This window comes from Glandiceps talaboti, chromosome 7 (genome assembly GCF_964340395.1).
Source record: "Glandiceps talaboti chromosome 7, keGlaTala1.1, whole genome shotgun sequence".
Classification (NCBI taxonomy): domain Eukaryota; kingdom Metazoa; phylum Hemichordata; class Enteropneusta; family Spengelidae; genus Glandiceps; species Glandiceps talaboti.
Window position 1 is genome coordinate 4,375,908 of NC_135555.1, and position 23,796 is coordinate 4,399,703.

A 23,796-nucleotide genomic window follows, 5' to 3' on the forward strand; every position below is an offset into this window, starting at 1 on the left:
TTCTCATGCATAGTAAAATAATAAAACAAATCCTTATTGATCAATGGTCAAGAATCAATACATTAGTGCCAACATTATTACACATCATTTCTGGGGAAGAAAGATAAAATGACTACATATTAGATTTATGTATATACAGATGACTTATTTATTGATAACAACACTCTCATATAATTAAGATCCAACAAATAAATCAACATCACTGACTGAGGTTCAGTTCTTTCATGAAATCAATCGCTTTCATCATATTGTAAATCAGGTTGTGTTTCTAGTTCTATGCTAGCTATGGACGGGTTGCAATCTTAGAAATGTCGCAAGAAAGGCTTAATCAACGTATTACACAACTGTCAAGCACAAATCTCTGTGTTTTTAAAATATATTATTTCCAATACGATTACTTGACTACATTTTTTTTCAAAAAAATAAAATTATCACAAGTAGATTTTGCATTAAGCAGAAAGCCCAAAATATTTTGATTAGTAATTATGGACTGTATTAAATATGTATTTACATTCAGATACACAAATATTAATAAGGTCTTGCTATGAAAAGGAAAAACATGTACCGATTTTTTTTTTACTAAAGCAGTACCTTCTATTAAACAGTGAAACATGTACATAACATCAATGAATACGGGATACATACAACTCAACTTGTTTAAACTTTGGCATAACACATAAAATGGAGTGAACTTTGATACTTAATGATTACTTGAAATATACTTGTAGGTTGTACTCAGATATTCTGACAATATGACAGAATAGGGAACTTGCAAACCCGCCATGTTGAATGTTGCATCATGGGAAATGTGATAATAATTATACTCATCAATTAGCATTATAAACAATGTTGATACATTGTTTGTAACCACAAATAATCAATTCACAGTTACCCTGACCATTGTGGGAGGTTTATTTTATCGGTAGCGCCAGACTAGGTATTACGATAACCTCATGTAATCCCATAGTCCTTTGCATCTGAGCATGCTCAGTCTGGATTGCAAGTTCCCTATTCTGATGTAAGCAGACAATCTTACATGGAAACCTATCTGGTTAAAACGAATTCTGTTTGAGGATGGAATGACACGGCGTATCTTACAGTCTATGTCTGCAGTATAACAAATGCCATATAATAGTAAAGCGAAGCATAGACTGTACTTGTGTTGTATGTTACGGGCTATATGGTATACTGAAACTTTGGTAAACTGGACCCTTGTTACACTGAACAGTACCGTAAACCAAGTAATATTACACATTTGTCTGCGTCTTGTCAATATATGCCTTGAAAACATTCTAATTTTTGGCTGGAATTTCACTGAGAAGGTATAAATGAATATTAAGATGCAGATACGTTGAAAGTATCTAACTATCAAAAAATAATAACTTGTCTACCCAAGAAATACAATCTGCTTACCAAAACTTTCACCAGATATCTGTCCTGGCTTCGTCAATGTTTCCTGAAGTCATGACACATATGTGACTTCAGACAATTATCCCAAATTTTTGGAAGTTGTAAAATCTCATCATGGTACATTGAGGGTTGTAAAGTCCATATATGAATCTCTCCTAAACCAGTCCGGTTCACAATACAGAATTTTCACAATGTCTGAGTCAAATCAATGTACTGGATGGCCCTTACAATGTAAAAAGGTGCCTGGAGACCTCCGAAGATATACAGCTGGGCCTATGATTTTTTTCCCTTCACCAAAACCATACACAACTAAACAACAAAAGCTTTGGTAAGCTATTAGTAGTTCCTGGTGTAGAATGAAGTAAAATCTATGAATACAGACTGAACATTTACACATATAAGCTTTCTTCATTCTATTGATGTACCCTATATGCTAGCCACAAGAACCAATGATCCCCCAATTATGTACATTGCATATAAACTGTACTTTGAAAACAATATTAGAATGGATTGAACTAAACATGAAATGTTCTGAAAAAGTAAAGCTCAAGTTTGTTATGCCAAAACATATCTTTTAGGACTGCTGTTTCTTATAACTATTGGTTTGGGTTTAGGTGTGTTTAATCTTTGCGAAACCATACCAGGAAGACGAGAAAGTATCCCAAGCTTGAAAGAATAGGATTTACACACTTGAAATTGTTAAAATTCACTCTTCACCAAAATCATACACAAGTTACAACTAACCTGAATAAAATCTCAACTGCATGGAATATGTCCTAGTTAGTCTGTAGACTGTATGGTACATTTTGTGAGGGTGCCCTCAGACATTGGCTAATACCTTTCACTGCAGAGCAACACAATGTATCTTGTGGTCCAAGTACCATACTATACATACAGATTCAACAATTTACAAGTTTGAAACTGCCAAGCCAATTTAAGTATATGCCAACGTAAGTACCACTATATAATAACCACAACACTAAGGTTGTCCCTGACTACCATATTTCATTGCCCCCATGTAAAACAGCAGACTACTATTTTGCTCGAAATGGCATCAGAAAAAGTTTGAATTGCGTGGAAATATTTCTGAAATATGACACAAATTTGATATTTGAATAATCAAATACTATGTTTGGTATTATATGGTACATGTACCTGTAATTATGTTCAATAACAGTCAAAGACCTGCAAACTGGGATAAAATACTGCACTGTGATATGTACTGATGTATTATAATTCACCAGTGATATAGCTTGAAAGATTTCTGAATAATGTATTCCGAAAACTCGGGTATGTACCATAATATGTTGTCTCCGAGAAAGTATAATTGCAGTGCTATTGACATAAACTCTGTAGTTCATGTATTAATTTATCAGTGCCTAATATTGCAGTGTTACTAAACTAAACCACACAATTTAATTCTACAAAAATCAAAACAGTAATGATGATGAAAATAATACCTATATTCCTGAAATATACTGTACTGGTAAACATACCAGATGTCCGCACCATATACATGTATAATGAAATCTACAACTGAATAATAAAAATTTGCATAGTATTGTACGGCAGAATGTTTACATGGAATACCTAAAGGACGTATAATTAGAGGAAAAATGAACTTAAATATTCAAATTTGGAGGGAAGACTAAAGTACTACTCTTGGAGGGATTCGTGTCATTTAAAATGGGATAGCTAAATTTTGCATACATTCTTGTGATGCTCCTAAAAGTGGAAATTTGACAAAGTTGATTACTACTAGTATTGCAAACGTCACATGGTACAGTGATTCACAGGTATAATACTACTGCACCACTTGAGGGCAGCACTTATTGAGAATGTCTATTACTAAGGTGGCAACTAGATGGCAGCATTCATTTAATAGATGTATGAAAGGTATATATATGTAACCACTAAGGACAGCATTTATTAAGGTCTATCACAAAGGTAGCCACTGGGGGGCAGCATTTATTAGGAAGGTCTATTACAAGTTTAGTCACTACTGAAATGAAATTTAAAATGTCCATTCACATAAATTTTAATATCCGACTTTTTTTAAAAACTTTGTTCACTGTCATGATTCCCACAATCCATTTAGAAACCCCATACCAATATAACTATGCTGCCATTTCAACAATAAATTATTATACGACAATGTATAATTGCACTCCTCAGTGTAAGACAACTTTAGTTGTATAATTGGAGAGAAAACATGTGAAATCACTGAACCATGTCAAGTTTGAAGTCAGAATAAAAGCTAGACTGAAATGACACATAACTAGCATCACATATTAGCTTGGTACTCTAAAAACAATAACTGGTCAATTAAAAAGCAATCACTTGGGTTTTTCACAAACTTCTTCAAACCAGCCATGAGTTTTCCCTCATCAACTGATTGGTCACCTGCACCATCTCCAAATCTGGCCTGCTTCAAGTAATCGTATGCTTGTTTGAAGGATTTCTTACCAATCTTCCTCTCACCTTCACTGATAAATGAATTAAGGACAATTTAGGATATTCAAATATTTTAACTCATAGTTAGAATTGCAACATAAGTCTATCTTAATGCCAATACTACTTGTCTTCTTCAAAAATTTACTGGAGTCATGATGGGTGAATGGTTAGCGTGACTGGCTTGGAATCTACAGGTTGTAGGTTCGAGCCCTGTCGCTGCCTGCTGTTTGTTTCTGAGTGGCTAAAGTCCTTGGGCAAGATTTGAACCACGACTGTGCCTTAGTCAACCCAGCTGTATAATTGGGGACCTGGTAGGATGTAGGTTGCAATGTGAAGGCTTTAATCCTATGCGCTGAAATGGCTGCAATGGATTGTATGCTCCCCGGGGAGTTGAGGAAGACTAAAGGGCCGTTGTGCCGTTCTGATCCGAGCCAGGGGTAATAATTGTAAAGCGCTTTGAGCACGGTGTGGGAAAGCGCTATATAAGAACCCAACATTATTATTATTAGGTTACTAATATATAACATATATATTGGGTTCTTGAATCTTGACATTTGCCACGGTGCATACTAACATTCCCAATCCCTTATGCTACTTGTCACTATTTCTTTGGGTCACAAAACAGACTAGGGTACACAACATATATATTGAACCCAGTGTTCTCAGTCTTGTCATGGTGGCTACTTTAACATCCCTAACTCTAATCATAGACCCTACACATGTAGAGTCTATGCTCTAATGTAGCTTGTATCCTTCACTTTGTTTGAGCCACAAGGGTACTCAACATTTCTACTGGGCCCAGTGTTCTCCGGTCTTTCACAGCTTTTAATCACTGAAGTTCAGCATCCCAATTTGGAAGCTACTTCATTACTTGTATTATGTTTGTTTCTGCAATTCAAAGCAAATGATGATAAAAACTCCTATGGAATCTTTGGGAAAATAGTACATGTTGATATAATTGAAATTATTGAAAATAATATAAATTTAATGTTCAAAGGATACGCTCTAAGATTCTTGATTTTGGTGAGTCTTACTGTTGGTGAGAAGATACCAACAGAATTATCTGCAAAAGTGTCTTGTGCTGTATGAAGAGAAAGACAAATAGTATCAGTTTACATAAATCTTTGACACCCTAGGCTTTAAGTGTACATCTTGGTCTAGCCCTCTTGCTTGTCACTGTTTCTTATATCCAAGACAGGTCATGTAGGGTCTCCTTCTATTTGCTAACCCATTCTTGTGTACGAACAGAATGGATATTAACAGGCATATGCAGGACAACTTTAAGACCTGACTCTATAGATCTCATACTATGGTACATGCAATGAGACACATTATATAAATAAAACTACAGGTCATTTGACACTCTCTACAGCATTGTAAACCAGAATTTGAATATTCATCTGTCACACACCTGGACTAGTATGGTCTAGCGCTTGTTCCATGGCACCAATTAATGCATACACATCATCCTGTGGAAATGAGAAACGTAAGGATTAAAAGATCGGGACAAATGTTACAAACATTACACATTATAATATGTAAATCTACATCGAAACATTCAGAGAAATTATACTGGCTTGATAAATCAAAGTGAGATACTTCTCCCTTTGGATTCTAAGTTGGACAAGTAGAATAGATTTGTATAGTTTTATTTCTGGTAATATTCTTTATTTCTTAATTAATCTTGTGGATGTATAATGTATGACTTACTTCCCCATCTGATCCTGACTCAAAGTCTTCGTGTTGGGAATAAAATGTTTCTGCTGCATCTGCATCTTCTGGGATTTCTCGAAGTATTTCTTCAGGAATATGTACATCTCCTTGACCTTGTTCTGGTTGTTGAACTGATGGTGGTTTTTGAACTGATGGTGGTTTTTTAGCTGGTGTACTTTGTTTAGCTGGTGTACTTTGTTTAGCTGGTGTTGCCTGCTTTGCTGGTGTACTCTGTTTAGCTGCTGTCTGTTTTGTTGGTTGTTTTTTCACAGCTGGTTGTTGTGATTTTGTTTTTTGATTGGTGATTTTCTTTTGCTCTTTTTGTTGATGAGGTTGTTGTTGTTGTTGTGGTGGTTGGTTTCTGGATTTCATCCCCTTTACACCTGGTGGGACTGCATTCTCAATGTTGGGATCATCCCAGTTGATTGGTTTTGTCATTGGTGTGATTGGACGGTCATCATAAGTACCGGTACCTAATCCAAATGGTGCTGAATTCAAAAAGAGAAATAAGTTAGTTGCCATTCTTTGCATCAATTTCTAATATATTAAGGTTTATATTACTGTAATACATAGTATTCAAAGCAACATTCATATAATGACAATTGCATTAACCCAACTATAATATGTGTGTTGTCAGTTCCAGCACTTAATATAAATTGGAAATTGATCTAAATACCAAATCACAACTGACTGTCCTACAACATTCCTATCTTTAAATATATGGTATATATATAAGAATAATTGTGAATAGTACATGTGAATGCATAGTTGTGTGTTTGTGTATTTATACACGTGTTGGGGAAGAGGGGTTATGTATGTGTGTATGCATATATATATCTTTGTGTGTGTGTGTTGTGTGTGTGTGTGTGTGTTTTGTGGTGTGATGCGTGTGTGACCATATGCTGATAGCAGCACACGCACGTTGTGTAGGTATAACAATTATTGTCTAAAGTATGGTATGTCTACAGAACATACCTAGCACATGTAACATATGCATGAATCAAGTCAAGATCTGGATGATGTCTTGTATACCCCCTTTGATACACCACCATTTTGGTGATGATGATGTCTTGTATACCCCTTTGATACACCACCATTTTGGCAATGTGATTAACAGTAGCAGTACCCAATTTAGGAATTTCAAACATACCCACTGTATAAAATTAGCAAGATATATTGTGAATTTTGTCATATATCCAACATGCAGTACTTTTGACATAAAATATTAACCCACAAAATTAATCGTGATTCAATAGTGTCATTCTAACTAAGCCAGAGAGAAACTTACCTGTAGCAGGCCTGATAGGTCTATCATCATATGCTGCATAAGATGTACCTATAAAGGAAGAAATACAACATATCAATTACTAGCGAGTCAGAGATTGCCTTTCACAACTGCTAACACACCAATCATGGCCATGCATGTTCCATTTAAATGCTATTGAGAAAAAAAGCAAATATGTTAGTATCTGTATTATGAGCAGATTTGGAATGTAAATTTGTGAGTTCACCTTACATCACCAATAATAATCACCATGCAGGTTAATAAAAAAAATGTTTAAACTTTACATGTAAAAAAAAACAACTCTGAAATGAAATCTTTAAACATGCATTGGTTAATTTCATAGATTAAAACAAACATGCATGGTTTGAAACAATGTAAATGTGTGTTCTGAGACAGTCTGAGACAGTCTTAGTGTAACCATGTGAAGCAATTTTCAGACATGTTTTGTTAATAATAGTCGAGAACTGAAGTGAAGTAATTTTTTTTGTTAAATTGTACATTTGGTTAAAAACATGTCCAGTTATTTACGACTGAAAATTATATTGATTTGGAGTTTCATTGTCTTGTGAGCATAGTAACACACACAGACACAACATACTTAATATTAAAGATACCGAGAAGTGTGAAGTATAGGAGAACCTAGCTTTGACTGTATAAGTGAATACAATGTATGCAAACTTGATGAAACTAATGATATAACACAAAGTATGAAGGTATTTTTGACAGATGAAATATTTGGGGATGGCAACAGGTTACTGGTATATTTGTAGTTATAAGTGTTAATTTGCGTGTTTCATGTCTTTCTCAGACACTGAGGCTAATATGATAGGTGATCATTTCATTCTTAATTCAATTAGTCTCTCAGCTTGCCTGAAATTTGTTTTATAAAAACTATGATGTTTCACAGCCATTCACAGCATGTAGTGTTTTTAGTAATGTGTTATTCAATGTAAAGAATGTGTCTTGATATGTTGATTATGTCACATCTGACAACTGAATCTCCAATGTACAGGACAGAATAGTGATGAGTATGGTAAGTATTGCTTTATACTACAACAAATAGCAATATTAGTCAAATGACCATGTGGTATGGTAAACACTGTTGATTGACACTGAATGATTTTGAGGTAGAAAGTTCTTTCACCATGAGGTCTGTAATTATTAACTATAATGAAATGTCCAACTATATTGCTGTAGAGTTTTAACTATGGCATATTTCCTCAACCAAACATTTATTTTTTTCAAATTATATTTTTGGTGTGTGGTGGGAATTGGTCCACACAAAAGACAAACCACATGATTCTACAGACATGTTGCTGTATATAACTGTCAAGTTCTGCCCAGTTAGTCCACATTCTATCCAAGAGTTACCTAGACCTGGCATGACATAGACCCTATGGGGTCTGTGCAAGTAAGCATCCCAGACTGCTCAACCAAACATCCATACATAACATGTTAAGTGCAATGACATTATAGCATATGTTAATCTTGGTGATAAGTTTCACACAATATGACCACATAGTATATTTACAATGTATGATGGTACCTTCATCAAACATCCAGACATGACAAAGTGACAAATGATTATACTGCGTGACATCACAAACAATTAGTTATTAATTGAGATTTTTAAATGATCACGTGGTATTTCTGTCGATAAGCATCAAACACACTAAATTATCCAACCAAATGACCATATTGCATTGCAGCTACTATGGAAAAAGTGACAGACATGTGTTGTGTACCCCGTTAAAGTGAGACATGGGACATAGACGGAATTGCACAGCATTCTCCTTGCAAACATATACTAGACACTTGGTACAAATGAGCACGTTATTACAATCCCTACCATTATTGATATGATACCTTAACCAACATAATGAAAGGGACATGGGGTTGTACATGGTGAAACACTTGGCAGGCTTGACAGAAATTGACCCAATATATTCACAGACATGATGGTTCTTCATACCAAGTACAAATTGACCATATAGTATATTAAACACTGACAGTGGTGAAAGTGACAGCATGGCCATGATGTATTAAACCAAAGATGCTGATAAAAACCCATGACACCCAATATATCACCTACATACTGTCTACCTTACCACTATAATCTCCTGGTCTAGTATCTTCACCATTAGCTCTGTTTGAGAGACCAGGGTGTGTATTGGCCTTTCTAGATTTGTCATCAGAAGAGATGATGTAAGTGCCAGAAAAATTGGGTTGTCCTATAGTGCATACAGAAAAGCATGAAAACTGAAATCAGTGCAAAGAAGAAAGCAAAAGTGAACACAAACCACTGAGAGACGTCTACAGACAATAATTTGATAAACATAAATATAGACACAAAAATGTCAAAATATTGAGAAACTTATATGCTGGAAAAAGTGCACTTTTGTTTCAAATTTCTGTCTTTTTTCATTGACTGTTTTCATCTCCAAAATTACGCTAAATGTTGAATGGTGTCAAGAGTGCATATGTTATTTAACTTCATACAGTGGCAATTTAGTGAGAGAAAGATAAATTACTATCACAATGTCTTATCTGTCTATTCCTGGAACTTTTTCCTCTATAAGAAATATAATTTCAAATTGTACAAGTTACTCAAAAAACATTTTTTTTAATGTGACAGTTGATCAAGCCAGAGCAAAACTAGAGGGCAAGTATGACTTGGAAGTGACATGAGAATTTCCTGTAGAAAATATTGAAATTCTTTGAAGGGTGAAAACAAGAAATACAGAGCTGAAGGACAAAGAATATCCCTCTTTGCAAAAACCTGTAAATAAGCACAAACATCAGTAATTGCTTTACTACACTCATCAGAGAATGTGATAGTAGACTTAAAAACATGAATCAACATGTCTCTTTTGTATAGAACACTATCAACATTCCTGGTAACAACTGAATTCAGTCTACAGTGTCAGAATGGGTGGACTATAATATAGCCCACACACTATCATACAACACATATATCAAATATTAGTCAAGAATGTACATCCTCTGCTATCACATTAATCAGATATTTGTTTTCCTGTAAAGTAATAATAATAGAATGGAGTTTTAAAAGGGACACAGTAAAGTTATAACTAATCCATGTTACTCAGAGAATTAAGAACACCTAAAATCTAACTTTGAAAGCTAGGATTTTGTGCAGTACAAAGTTTGACTTTATTTGTAACTATTGAGCTGCACAGCTGAGTCTTCATCACCAGTCAATCAAGATGACATGGATTGGTAGTCATTAATTACAACTATACTTACTATGTTAACTCAATTTCAGTTTTATATTTTAATAAATTCTTTTACAGATTCCTGTTTACATCATTTTTTTGGACGAGGGGGAGGGGGAACCAAACCAGTCTAAGTTCTGTCATCCTTTTTGGTGAATATAAAATGAATCTCAAACAAGGTGTTATGATACAAATACTGTTTATTTTACAGATTTCCTCAGTCATCATAACTTTTGGAGTAAGCACTAAACAAACAACGGGGGGGGGGGGGGGGGCATACATACCTCTAGAGGGGACATATACACATTTGGTTGTAATGTATTATTATCAACTCCAGTTTCAAAGGATTGAATATTTTCAAGGATCAGCAGTTCACTACTTTTCTTGGACTTTTCTTCACTGATTTGTAAGTACTGCTTGACAGATCTCATTACAGTGTCATTTTATTTGGATTTACTTTGGCAGAGTAACAAAAATAAAATCCAAAATAATACATATTTCATAGTGTAAACATACCAGGTTGTAATGTAGCTGCTAAAGTTGCTTCAAATCCTGGGTCCTGTTGATATACTGTTCCAAGATCTTCTCGTTCATATAGCATTGTACCAGAGTAGTCTTCATCATCATCAGGAGGTTCATCGTCATAATATTCCTGATAAGTACCTTCTGGCATGTAGACAACTGTACCCTCCATAGTATGGTCAAATGGATTGCCCTACACATTTACAAACAAACAATCAAATTAGAAAAGTGTCCTCTTGGCATATTTCAGAGAGGGCTGTTTTCTCATTCCATTGCTCAAATAAGAATATTTTGTATTGTCATATAATGCATCTTTTGAAATCATCAATGTGTACTTAGGGAAGTTGTAGCTGTGCATTTTAGAGGACAAACTAAATGGGCAGAGCATCATTCAATCCATAATAAGGTTTTTGAAGATGCAAAAGCCTTGTCTGAAACAGATCTTTAATTGTAGATTGTTACTCTTACAGGCTTACTTATATTTATAATGTATATACTTTCTATGGATGTCTGTAAGTTTATGTCAGTATATGACCAAATTTGTAATGTCTTATATTTTATTTCAAAATAGAACACAACACTGTGCTTTGAAAAATAACAAACACTGTCAACAAATCCATGGCAACAGTGAAATTTAGTATACCAATTAATTGCAGACAGGTCTACTTACAAGAATATGTTGGACAATGTTAGAATCTATGTACATGTAATTCATTTTACTCGTGTCTGTGAGGAATATGATAATGTTACTTTTTTCAAACTAACCTCTCCTCGTCCTCCTTGCCAGGCAGGTCTATTATATGATCCTTTGGTTCCCTGTAGTACTGCTTTTCTTTGAATGTTTTCCGCCAAGTTGGCCCTTGTATGAAGTCTATAAAACAAAACGTTACACAATAATAATGTACACTGATGACACTCTTTGTTTGATACTCAAACCCATTCACAATCACTAGTGTCCAGTAGAGACTTTGAATAAACGACTCAAGTGATTAAAAAAGTTGAGATGAGTAATTTCAAGACATAATAATATACTTAGAATGTATTTTCAAGGTTTGAAGTAACCTTATAAATAGATGTTGTAGCCTAGAAACAGAGCTTAAAATGCCAACAACAGCAACAAATTTTATAATTCAATTCAAATTCCCTGCAAAAGGTCACTGAGATGGGAAACGAGTCAAAGATTCATTTCATTTGTGTACTCCTTTACTGCTGATAATAGCGATAAATCACATTGTTACCAGAAATTGGTACTGGCAAGGGTCAACCACAAATAAATCAGTTTGACAAATAAGTATGAGTGTATTAAACATAATGATATTACAATGATGACTTCAAGTTCCAGTTATCAACATCTATTTTTTCCACAGGGAGAACAGAAATCTAGAAAAAGAAACTACAATTTTACTTACGTCAACTCCTTGGCCTTTTCATCAGCTTCTCTCATTTTTCTCAGTCTCATCCTTTCCCTTGGAGTCATTTTCTTCAATGACTCTTCCTTAAGTTCTTGTAAATGTGTCTTTTCTCTGACAAACGCAAACATTTCTTGTCGTTGTTCATGTGTCTCTGGCTCATGTCTTTGTTCTTGGTTCTCTGTCATTCTATTCTTCATTTTCTGTGTATAAAAAAGTCCAAGTTTACACAATAAGGCAACAGGTCAACTGATCTGTTGGAGTCAATCATGTATCACCATGTCATCTAAAATAATTATGATTTTCTGAGTGCCAAAGTAAAACATTTCTTCAGACAATGGACAAGTAATATTGTGGTTCAATGCATCAATAACATTTTTGTTTGAATGTCCATGGATGTATTCATCAATTTGAATACAAACTCAAATCAACATCTTTCACTATATTGATGTAGGCTCATCTGCTCACATCTTTCACTTTGTTTGTAAAGTTGTAATTCTTAAAGCTCACTTTCACTTACTAAACATGACATGTTCTGTCAAGACCTGTCATGGGAGATAGCAGTAGCAGGCTTGCCTATACTCTAAAGTCCTGTATGGGATAAATATTGTACTGTGTATTTGACAATACAGGATAAATATTGTACTGTATATTTGACAAACAGGTAATTGTAAATATGTATTTATTTTACAGTTGTAAAAATCTATGCATGATAATTACCTCCATATGCCTACTAACAAATGGAATCTTCAAAATTTCTGCTGCCGATGGTCTGTTAGCTGGATCTTTGGTTAAAACTCTGAATAAAGTGAAATCGAAACATGATGTAATTATCAGTGTTTCCGGTATACTTGATACCTCCTCTCAGGGCAAAAATAATTCTTAGACATGAACTTGTCATCAGTTTTGATGTGTGTCTTTTCTCATTCATTTTGCAGTGTGTATTTTATTGTTTTTTTTCAATTCTGTCATCAAGTTTTCATTGCCAGTTGTGGAGTGTTTTTCCTTTTCTGTTTTGCAATGTTGTGGTATGTTGATGACAATAGCTAAGAGATAAACCCCATCTTTCATACCCACATGTATAGTTTCCACAGCTATTCTTGCTGAACAAGTGATGGACATGATACGATACAATGTATATGACAGTAAAACAAGTCAACAGTTTGACTGAATTATTAGCTATGCCAATGTTTTGAATAATATGTAACGTTTGACTTACTTCTCTAGAACATCCTGGATATTCTTAGTATATTTGTCTGGTACCTTTGGTAACTTTCCTTCTACAATTTTATACATGACACCCATTAATGATTGTCCTTCAAAGGCATGTTCTAAGGCACACAGTTCATATAAAATACATGCTATAGACCTGACAAATAAAAACAGATAACAGATGTTAATGACTGTCCTTCAAAGGCATGTAGTAAAGGCACACAGTACACGGACATTTCTGCACTGCATTGCAACTAGGTTTTGTTTGAAGTATCCCTCTTTCTACTGACAAGGTTTCTGTCATGTAGGAGTCAAACAAGGCATGGATGTAAAACAGTCGGCTGCTATGCTTTGAAAACTTGCTTTTCGAAATTTGAGATGGTGAAACAGATATTGAAACCTGAGACTTTTTTGTTAAATGACTTACCAGACATCAGATTTGGAGTTATAACCTTCATGTTTGAGTACCTCAGGACTCATATAGTAAGGTGTTCCTGTAAATGTACTAGCCATATCTGTTGTACCCATCAGTACTCTAGAGATTCCAAAGTCACCAATCTTGCACATGTTGTTCTTTAAGAAGATATTTCTGGTTTTCAAATCTCTATGGAGTACACGCCTAGGATTTAAAACATTCAAATGCATACAAAATCAATAAGTGATTTATCTCATCTTTTCGTTCGAACTGAAACAAATTATATCTTTTAGAGTTTATCATCATTCAGTCATTTGAAAGTTGAATGAAATCCAATGCAAAATTTTCATTTCAATTTTGATGCACTCTTCTCTCTCCTGATTTGGTGTGGTTTGTTGATGACTACAGCTCTGCAACAGCTAGTCTAGCTGCCAGACTCCTCAGGCTTTCTGCTTACTTTAAAAGTGACTGAAGGTTGCCACTGAGGACGCTAAGCAGAGGGATTCATCACCTTTCACCTTTTAATAATTAACAACCCCCAAAGTGCAGACCAATGATGTTACTACAAGACAATGCAACTGCTCACAGTACTACAGATGTGTCTCATAAACAAGACTATAATAATAGGGGGTTCTTATCATATTATTTTTGTGATAAATCCAATATGTAATGATGTATAGGCAATGAACATGACATTTTAGTTATCTACGTGATAAACCTATCGCTACTTCTCATGGCAGCTGTTTTGATTAAAGGGCTTGGCAAAATGTCACAAAAGTAAACATATTTTCAGAAATGCATGTAACTGCAGCAGCTGTAGTGAAATGGCCAGGTTGAAATTATGCATGTTGCCACTAGTGATTTTCTCCTATTTTTCTTGTTAAAAGTTTGTCCTTTTTTAGATATACCACATATCATGTTTATCTTTCAGGGTCATGTAAGGATTTCTCAGCAGATGAAAACTTACCGTCCATGCATGTAGTCCACAGCTAATGTCAGTTGTACAAACCAGTCCATCACTTGATTCTGTTCAATTGACTTGCCAGACTTCTTTGCTTTGGTTATTTTCTCATCTAAATCTCCACCCTGTAAGGCAATTATTATTACTGTATTAAGTAAGGTTTTGATGACACGTATCAGAGAATATATTGGCCTTAAAATTAATCAATCTAAAACGCCAGCTTAAACAGTTATTGTTCAATGCTCCTACATGTAATTTCATCACATGAAAACAAATATGAAATTCAATCATTTTCATAGAGATTGTTGAACTTGCAGTCTATTCAATGACACTGACAGAAAAGATGCACACTTCTTTTAATACACTGTAGTGATATAAATTTGTGTGCTTGGTTAAAACATTGTCAGTGGGGTAGTTAGAATGATTATGTGCATGTTTAAACCTTACATTAATAAATAAAATTTCCTATCTCTTTTCTATGTAACCAAGGTGTGTAATAATCTAGATGAATATAGCCTTGTCAATATTTACTCAGTAGGGTCTCTGAAACAATACCGTTGAAGACGATTATCACTTTCTGCTCACATGCCCTGCTTACAATGTCAGCCATATGTCATATGAAATGTATGACCAACCAAACCTTCACAAATTTCAGCTTTTTTATTACCCTCATCATCTGATGATGTCCTAGGTACTCTATGTAAATAGGTTTTCAAAGTTTTGTAAATTTGATATTTTGTTTCTCATATAATGTATGAAGCAACGATCTGTAGACTATTATTGTATATTTTATTTATGGTTTTGTAACCATTTGCATATGGGCCTGAGGCCTGGATTGCAATAAAAATATTATTATTACTATTATTTTCTTTACACAAGAATGTCCCTATAAATCTCAAAGTACCATTATCATACCTAAATATTTTCCTGTGTTGACGTTTAGACTTATTTTCTTACTGATAGGTCAGTGGCAGTCTACAATTGACCTATCAGTAACCAGTATGAAAATAAGTCTGTAGCAGCAGTGTTGGGTGGACGCTAGAGTTAATAATTTTTTGTTTAAGAGCAATGAATTGATGACTGGCATAAATCACTATAAGTATTGCCCTACTCTCAGTGTCAGGCTATACAGTTTGGATAGTAGGAATATACTAATGTTGACACTATTGGGATTCATAATAATAAATGACCTTTGAACTCAATATCAATGAATCGCAGCATGGTTTGAATATATCATTTTCTACAAATCAAATCACCACATTGACATAAAATTTTAAAATTATAAAATAGCTTTATTTCCTACACTCTAACCACCCTGCAATTGAAAGCTGTTAAATAGAACAAAGTAAATATTGACTCACCTCACAGTATTCTGTTATCAGACAAAAGTATTCAGTATCTAGAAAACTGTCATGAAATTTAACAATTCCTGGATGATTTAGTCTGGACAACAACTTGGCTTCATGGACGGCATCAACAGTTTCATCAGGGGCAAGCTCACCAACAGATATTTCTTTAAGTACTTTACTGAAATTGAAGCAAACAAACAAACAAACAGAATTTAATTCCTTGCATTCAGAAATGTTGATAATGTGATTTGTTACTCGTACAATGCAATATAAGAGAGGCAACATATCGAAAAACACTATATCATGCAAAGGAAGTAAACTGCATCATGCCAGACAATACGGTAAGGGTTTAACACAGAAGCTCAAATATACATCATTAGCCATCTTGTGACCACTGTATAGTATGTGTTGTATGGTACAGAGTAAGTGCCACTTGAATTTAATTACTATCCAGGTTTGCAACCTTGGGAGAAGTGAAAGACATGTTTACTTTTAATTACATCTATATTCTCATCAGAAATAGACCAACTACAAGGTTTCAAGTGAAAGTTGGTATTTGAAAATAAAAGACCTCTTTGTATTCAGTAGTAGTAGTGTAACTTAATAGAGCATGATATTATTGATTTGAACTAGTCATGTCTCAAGTCAGTGAGTATTATGGAATACAAGGCAGATGACACCCTTTCCATGATGAAATACTACACAAAAGGTCATGGTTAGTAGTATGTGTGTTATCACCTGTGATTCAGTGACCCTTTGACCTGATATTGGTATTTCTAGCACTACACTGCTGCAATCAAATTACTTCTGTGTATACTGTAGATGAATGGGTCAGGACGCAAATCATCTTATTTATTGACAGCTGAATACCTTATATGACAGCAGTGTGATGTGACGTCCACACAGGAACAATTATACCAGATGAAACTGACCTCACAGGTGATGACAAACATGTCCTAATGGCTATCTCATGCTATTTGCTAGTTTGAGGCAGAGTAGTCTATTCTATGAGAAGCCTACATTCTACCAAGCAACTGCAGTCCTTCAGATGCTTGTGTGTAAAACTTATGTATCATATTATGTGGTTGTTTCAACATCAAATTGATGACAAATCAGTCAGTTCTGGCAAAAACAGTATACATGTATATAGAATATACTTATGTACTTATAATCACAATACAATGTATATATACAGGTATATGTTAGTTGTAGGAAAAACAAATTGAAATTAAAGTGCTTGGAAAAGACCAAACCTGGCCAACAAAAAATGGAGCAACCTACAACATTTGCGGATTGCAGTGAAAACATCACTCATATAATTCAATGTCCAAGCACTGAGACTTGTGTAAGCTGTAAGCAAAGAGAGTTAAAATGGAACAAGCTGATGACTGTGGAGAATCAAGACAACAGTTACTTACTTGTCCTCATCTCCTTTCTTTGCTTTCAGATCAAACACTAGAAATGCTGTTCCAAAATTACCACTACCCAGTTTCTTCTCAACTCGGTATCTGTTTGCCAATACTCTGTGATCACTCTTGTCATCCTTAGGTTTCTTTACTCCCCGAGAAGGTGGCATTTTGTCTATTGAATGTTTTTGCGTCTGGTCTCACAAAATTCTTGAAATGATTCAATATTTTTTGTGGGGCAAATTTTGGCAATATTGATTTCAGTGTCACGATAGCTGAATGTTTGAATTTTATGACAAGGCTCTCTTGACGTTCAGGTGCTTGGTGTTGTGGCCATTGAAGATATCTGAAACTGATATGAGAAACTTGTAATAATTAATTTATATTTTTGTAAACAAGTTTATTACATGTCTCACTTAGCTTAATCTATATAAGTAACATTACATTCTTACCCTGACACCACAAACACGGACCATTTTGTGGAGAAATTTATAACTTGTGCTATTAACATACCCGATTTTTGATAAATGTATGTATGCATGGAGGTGTACATTTTGTACAAGTTCTACCCCATGAATGCATGATGTGTATGCAATATTTCCAGTGGACTCATTGTACCAAATATCCATATTTCACACACAGCTATGGAGTTGGGGCTAAGGAAATAAATAGAGCTAGGCTCCCTAACATAATCGTGATTTGTACTGTCGACCATAAATGGTCACTCGTGACGTGACTGGTCTACAGTTGCTCAGGAGTGGTTGTAAATGCAGGCGATAGAACATGATAATGTCCTAGAGCCATAACAACAAATTATTTCAGTAAAATTTCACGATTGTGTTCTCCGAACAACATATAAAATGCCTTGATTCATATCTTTGTAATACAAGCAACACAGAAATATATAATGGAATTACTTTGGCATAATTAATTCGGTATCAGCTATCGAAATAGGAACAACAAGTGTTTTCATTAGTGTGTACTTACGTTACAATCAATCAGTATGTGTCACGGCCATCTTGACGCTGGGGTCTCCCTTCGACTTCGTTGGTTTTCTGCCCTTGGCTGACTACGGCAATATCAACAAGTAATCAACTTTATCTGGCAGGTTTTCCTTCACAAGTACACTTAGAGAAGATGGACCTGTAGATCCGAAAACAACCCGGCAGCGTAAATTTCTTGGGGAACTACCTCAGTGAGCTCGAATACGCGATGCACCATGGGAACATGTACACTGTTAGAACAAGGCATGCGCAAACAAGTTTTAATCGTTGTTATGAAAACGAGGCCAAAGGGGACTCCCCAAACTTCCGGGTTTGTATTGACGCGATGTGACACAGGGAAAACACACAGTAATCATTAGTACTTGATTAGCATTCACTGCCTGACCAGTGTTCGATACCCGCACCATTTTAACCGTAAGTTGATGTAATTAACGAGTACATTTCACAATTTAGAATTAGCAGAAAGTTGAGATCGCTATTTTGTCAAGTTTGTGTGCACAGAATCAAAATGGTGAGAGAAGAAAAAAATTAGAATATCAAAATTTCAATGACGTCATCATAGTGATGGTTTCAGTTCAAAACTGTTCAGGTGAAAAAATATTTTATTGTTTTTGATTTTTTTATGAAGTAAATCAAATAATCAAAAAGATTTACTGTATTTCTGGGAGGACAATTTTCTATCATGTTTATGGGGAAGAGGCATAAAGGAAAGACATTCTCACTGATAATTCTTATCAAATTCTTCACATTGTTAAACTGTTAAATTGGGAAGATAGATCTAATACTGAAGCTTAGCTCATATATATTTTTTGTCATAAACAACTTGTTACTTGTTTGGACTGTTTTTATACATCAATGGCCTCTCAAATGATTGAAACTATAATGATAACAATATTTATGTAGGGAAAATTATTTGTTTGAAAGTTAAGAAACCTATGGTATATCAACCACCTAGCTTTAGTCAGCATTTCAATATTTTAAATAAAATAAATTATCAACATTTTACAATCAGATTTGAAATACTTTTTGATATATTTTACCTACAGATTTTCTTGTGTACATACACGTGTCAGAGGTCAAGATGGGAGTTCTAGGTCTAACCTCCTTCATAGAAAACAATCCACAGCTGTTACAATCTTCAAAACTTCATGACTCAAGAGTTGTAATCGATGGACATGGCTTGGTACACAATCTGTTCTTCTACAACAAGGTCGGCTACAGACATGGTGGGAATTACACAGAATATGAGAAACTGTGCACAAACTTTTTTCGATCCATGAAGCTGTGTAACGTCCAAGCCTATGTTTTATTTGATGGTGCCCACGATGTTGATGATAAGAAGCTTAAGACTGTGAAGGAGCGTGCAAAGCAGCAGATTCAGAGATCACTGAATATTATCAGTGGTGGTGGGGACAAAATTCTACCTGTGTTTGCTTTTGAAGTTTTCAGGAATGTCTTAGAGAAGTTGAAGGTCCCCTTTGTATACTGTGATTTTGAAGCAGATGGTGACATTGTTGCATTAGCCAATGCATGGGCATGTCCAGCGGTTGGCCAAGATAGTGATTTCTTTATCTTTGATATCAAGGCTGGTTATATACCCTTGACACATCTCTGGTGGAAAAATCCTTGTATTTTGTCCAGCAAGGAGGAGAGTGATCATGACCGTGAACCACATCCAATTTTGGGAACTAAAGAACCAAAATCCAGGCAATACTACATTATTACAGAGAAATACAATCTGTCAACGTTCTGCAGCCATTTCACTATCAACAACGAGATGATGCCACTGTTGGCCAGTTTACTTGGAAATGACTACATCTCATCAGAAACTTTCAATGACTTTTTCTGTCAGGTTAAACTGCCTGTACACTATCTTCGACGTGTCTCCAAGAGAACTGCTCATGTGCAAGGTACCATCAATTGGCTTTCTGAGTTTGAAGTGCTCCGTGCAGCTATCACCACAGTACTGAAGTATTTACGGAAGACAGACAGAGAGAAAATTGGTGAGAAGTTAGACAAATCTATGCAAGCATACAACTTGCAAGAAGGATCAAAGTTCATGAATTATTTTGATAGAGATCACATGGATGTAGGTCTGATGGAAATACGAGGTTGTCCAGCATTACCAGGTTGGTGTATGGCTCTCTTCAGACATGGTATACTACCTGCATTCTGTTTTAATATAATTTGCCAAAGACGACATTTCACCTTTGACCTGATTGAAGATGTATCTGAAGCAAGCTGCAATAATGCATCCTTGGACATCAGAAAAGTATTGTATGGTCTTCTACTGAAAGAAGTAGATGCATATGTTGTCAAAGATACACAAACTGTAACTGTTGATTGTGACAGTAGCAATGCTCTTTTAGAGAGCATGTCCTCATCAAGGAAACAAATACCACTTATTGTTGAATATGACAGGAAGCTGATGGACCTTGGACAGACTCCGATTGAACCTATCTTGGTTCTTCCAAATTTTGGTGACCTTCCATTTTTGTCAACCATTCCAACGTTGTCTGTGTCTGCTAAGAAAGGTTTGTTAGCAGAAGTCTTGGGAATTGAGTCTGAGAAACTTACAAACATTCCCAGTGAACTAAAACTTGCAATTGGTGTGACAATATATTGGATCAAGAGAGCAAAGCCAAAGGTATCAACTATACATGTGCAGGCTTTATTACTGTGTTTCTTGAAGGGTTATTTCACCAGTCATTACCAGGAGAGTAAGATTAGTAATGTGCCTGATGATGATACAGGAGACATAGAAAATGTGGTTGCCATGGTTCCAAAGGAAACTGACCGTGAAAGTCTACATAAAAAAGATAAACAAGATAAAGAAGACGATAGCCTTGATGTTAAAGAAGATATGTCCCTCGTAGTTACAGAGGAAGCAACAGGTAACACAGGTGTACATGAAAAGTCTGACTATTTGGAAATGAAACAAGGTGATGCTAGCTTGGAAACAGAATCAGCTGAGAAAGGGAAGAGGGACAAAAACCATGGCTCAGATGAAGGGGAAAATATATCTAAAGTCAAAAGCAGTCAATCAGAGAGGTCAGATGTGAGCATGAAAGGTTGTACAAAAGGGTGTAAATCTACAAAAAGCAAAACAACACAGTCTTCTCCGAAACAACTACTAATAGAATCATTCAAGAAGTTTCAAGGCATTTGTAAAGAAGATAGGATAAATGTGAGTGCAATTCAGGCATTTTCGCAATGGCAGAGTTGTATGAAGTATACATCATTCCTCAATGCTATCCTCTGTCAGCCATATCCCGTTCCTGATATAACCAGACTGTATCACGGCACTCTGATCCACAGTATGAACTATATGCTACGCTCGCTGCTGAAATCAGAACCCCTGGAATGGATTCAAAGAACACTGCTGGTTGAGATTCCAGAAGCTTATGGTATCTATGAGTCCATGCACACAACTGTCATGTCTTGTGTCAATCAAGACATGTTTTATCGGAAGAAGTCCAAAAAGTCCAGAGAGGTCATACCAGAAGTAGCAGAGACCACTGGCCAAAACGATCAAAGGGAGGAGTGTAATGATTCCTTCTCAGACTTGGGTTCAAGTCCACCATTGCAGTATGAAGTGAGTTGTGATGTGGTCAACAGATTTTCAAGTTTAATGACTTTTGAAGACTAAAGGAGTCACAAGCTGCTCAAACTATGTATTAAGACACATTTTGTGTAAAACTCTGCATTTGAAGTAATTAGTTGTGTTTTTGATTTCCAATAAAGGTGGCTGTTTTGTCATTTTTATTCAGCCTTGTAGTTTATCCTAAAAAATAGAACTTAAACCCTCAAACATTATTGTGTAAATAAATTGATGTAAGCAAATCATCATTGAAAGCCTCGCATGGCCCTTGTTTGTGATCCAATAGCTGCATCTGAACAGCACTCCTAGTGGCCAAACTGTACAATCTTTTGTCTTTCCAAACAGCACCCCTCGTGGCCAAACTATACAATTGTCTTTCATATAACTGGCATATAGCACGTTAATTGCAACCAAGGCAGATCTTTGTACTCACCCCTGCACTAGTATTTTGCAATTAGTTTTGCTACTGTGTTTTTTTAAAATAAAGACTTTTATTGTTGAGTGTTTCTCTTTTTCAGTGTTACCCCTCAAATTAGTATGTGAGTGAAATTTGAAATAACTGCCATATCTGTGCAGTGAGTGCCAGTGCAGTGGTGTGACGCCATATTGGTACATTAACAACAACTAAAGGATCTTGTCTGTTATTATTGATAATGTTACAAATAAAATTTACTTTGATTCCATAAGTTAACAATTTCTAAACAAAGTATTTGTGTCTGTGTCAAGTGTTTTTTACTTTGCTTATGTACATCAAGATATACAGTCATAGTGGATACAATATTCGCATTATGTCAATGCTATCATCACTAGTACTCTCTCTGTTTTTCTCTCTCCCCCTCCTTCCCTCCCTCCCGGCCGCCCACCCTCCCTCCCTCCCTCCCCCTCCCTCCCTCCCTCCCTCCCTCCCTCCCTCCCTCCCTCCCTCCCTCTCTCTCTCTCTCTCTCTCTCTCTCTCTCTCTCTCTCTCTCTCTCTCTCTCTCTCTCTCTCTCTCTCTCTCTCTCTCTCTCTCTCTCTCTCTCTCTCTCTCTCTCTCTCTCTCTCTCTCTCTCTCTCTCTCTCTCTCTCTCTCTCTCTCTCTCATAACTGCCTCTCTCACTAAATTCTCCAGGTTGAATATGTAAGAAGTTGTAACTCTGGGGATGGGGGAGGGTTCTTATTTGGTATGGTCTAGCAGGAGGGGGCTTTAAATTGAAAATGGGTTTCTTTAAATAAAGCCCAGGATTTGATGCCCAAGGTCATAGTTATTCTCCAGTAAATAATACTTTCCTAAATTAACACCCACACTACCCCCTGTAGTATATGACCACTACTTCATTCCTTGTATCTAGGAAGATATGAATCCACATTACCCATTACATGTACAGCTGGTTCATTTACAAATATCTCTGTCAATGTGTCACTACAAATGTTTAGAAAGATTGTCAGTTGGCATTGCAGCCAAATACTTTCTGATAGTAATTCAAGGAGCCCAGGAACCAGCTGAGGAATGGTGTTACAAACAAATATAAACATAAAAAAATAAGCAAAGCTTTTGCAAATACATGAAAATATAAAGACACGAATACACATATATCTAAGCATGTATTCATATCTGTGGGACTGTATACTAAACTATCATATGAATGATAATATTTTTTTAAAATACATTCGTCATCCAAAGTGTTGCTTTGGTTTGCCTGTTGTTTTTTTTCATGTGGTCTTTTAAACAATAGCCCAGATGTCAGTGTTTGGAAGAAGAACTCTTGTTCGAGAGGGTACATAGAAATAATTTCTGTGACGAGGGTCAGTAGACAACACTCTGACAGGCAAAAATAAAAGGT

General features: G+C 35.5%; 2 protein-coding genes across 3 annotated transcripts; one reads left to right on the forward strand and one right to left on the reverse strand.

The window, feature by feature from the left end:
• Window positions 1-169: 169 nt before the first annotated feature.
• LOC144437528 (uncharacterized) lies at window positions 170-18,562 on the reverse strand. Of its 2 annotated transcripts, XM_078126471.1 has the most exons (16): window positions 18,357-18,562; window positions 17,382-17,721; window positions 15,976-16,141; window positions 14,621-14,739; window positions 13,666-13,857; window positions 13,246-13,395; window positions 12,747-12,825; window positions 12,027-12,229; window positions 11,383-11,488; window positions 10,612-10,810; window positions 8,971-9,093; window positions 6,866-6,913; window positions 5,575-6,065; window positions 5,276-5,333; window positions 4,867-4,945; window positions 170-3,896 (listed from the first exon to the last, which is right to left on the reverse strand). In XM_078126471.1, the coding sequence occupies exons 2-16, from the start codon at window positions 17,537-17,539 to the stop codon at window positions 3,695-3,697; spliced, it is 2,373 nt and encodes a 790-aa protein (XP_077982597.1). In that variant the 5' UTR covers window positions 17,540-17,721; window positions 18,357-18,562; the 3' UTR covers window positions 170-3,694. The 2 variants fall into 2 exon arrangements, with proteins under 2 accessions (XP_077982597.1, XP_077982599.1); XM_078126473.1 differs by lacking the exon at window positions 8,971-9,093.
• A 139-nt stretch (window positions 18,563-18,701) lies between these two features.
• Window positions 18,702-22,404, forward strand: LOC144437736 (single-strand DNA endonuclease ASTE1-like). Its single transcript, XM_078126746.1, has 3 exons — window positions 18,702-18,787; window positions 19,420-20,678; window positions 20,745-22,404. The coding sequence occupies exons 2-3, from the start codon at window positions 19,455-19,457 to the stop codon at window positions 22,020-22,022; spliced, it is 2,502 nt and encodes an 833-aa protein (XP_077982872.1). The 5' UTR covers window positions 18,702-18,787; window positions 19,420-19,454; the 3' UTR covers window positions 22,023-22,404.
• The last annotated feature ends 1,392 nt before the right edge of the window (window positions 22,405-23,796 follow it).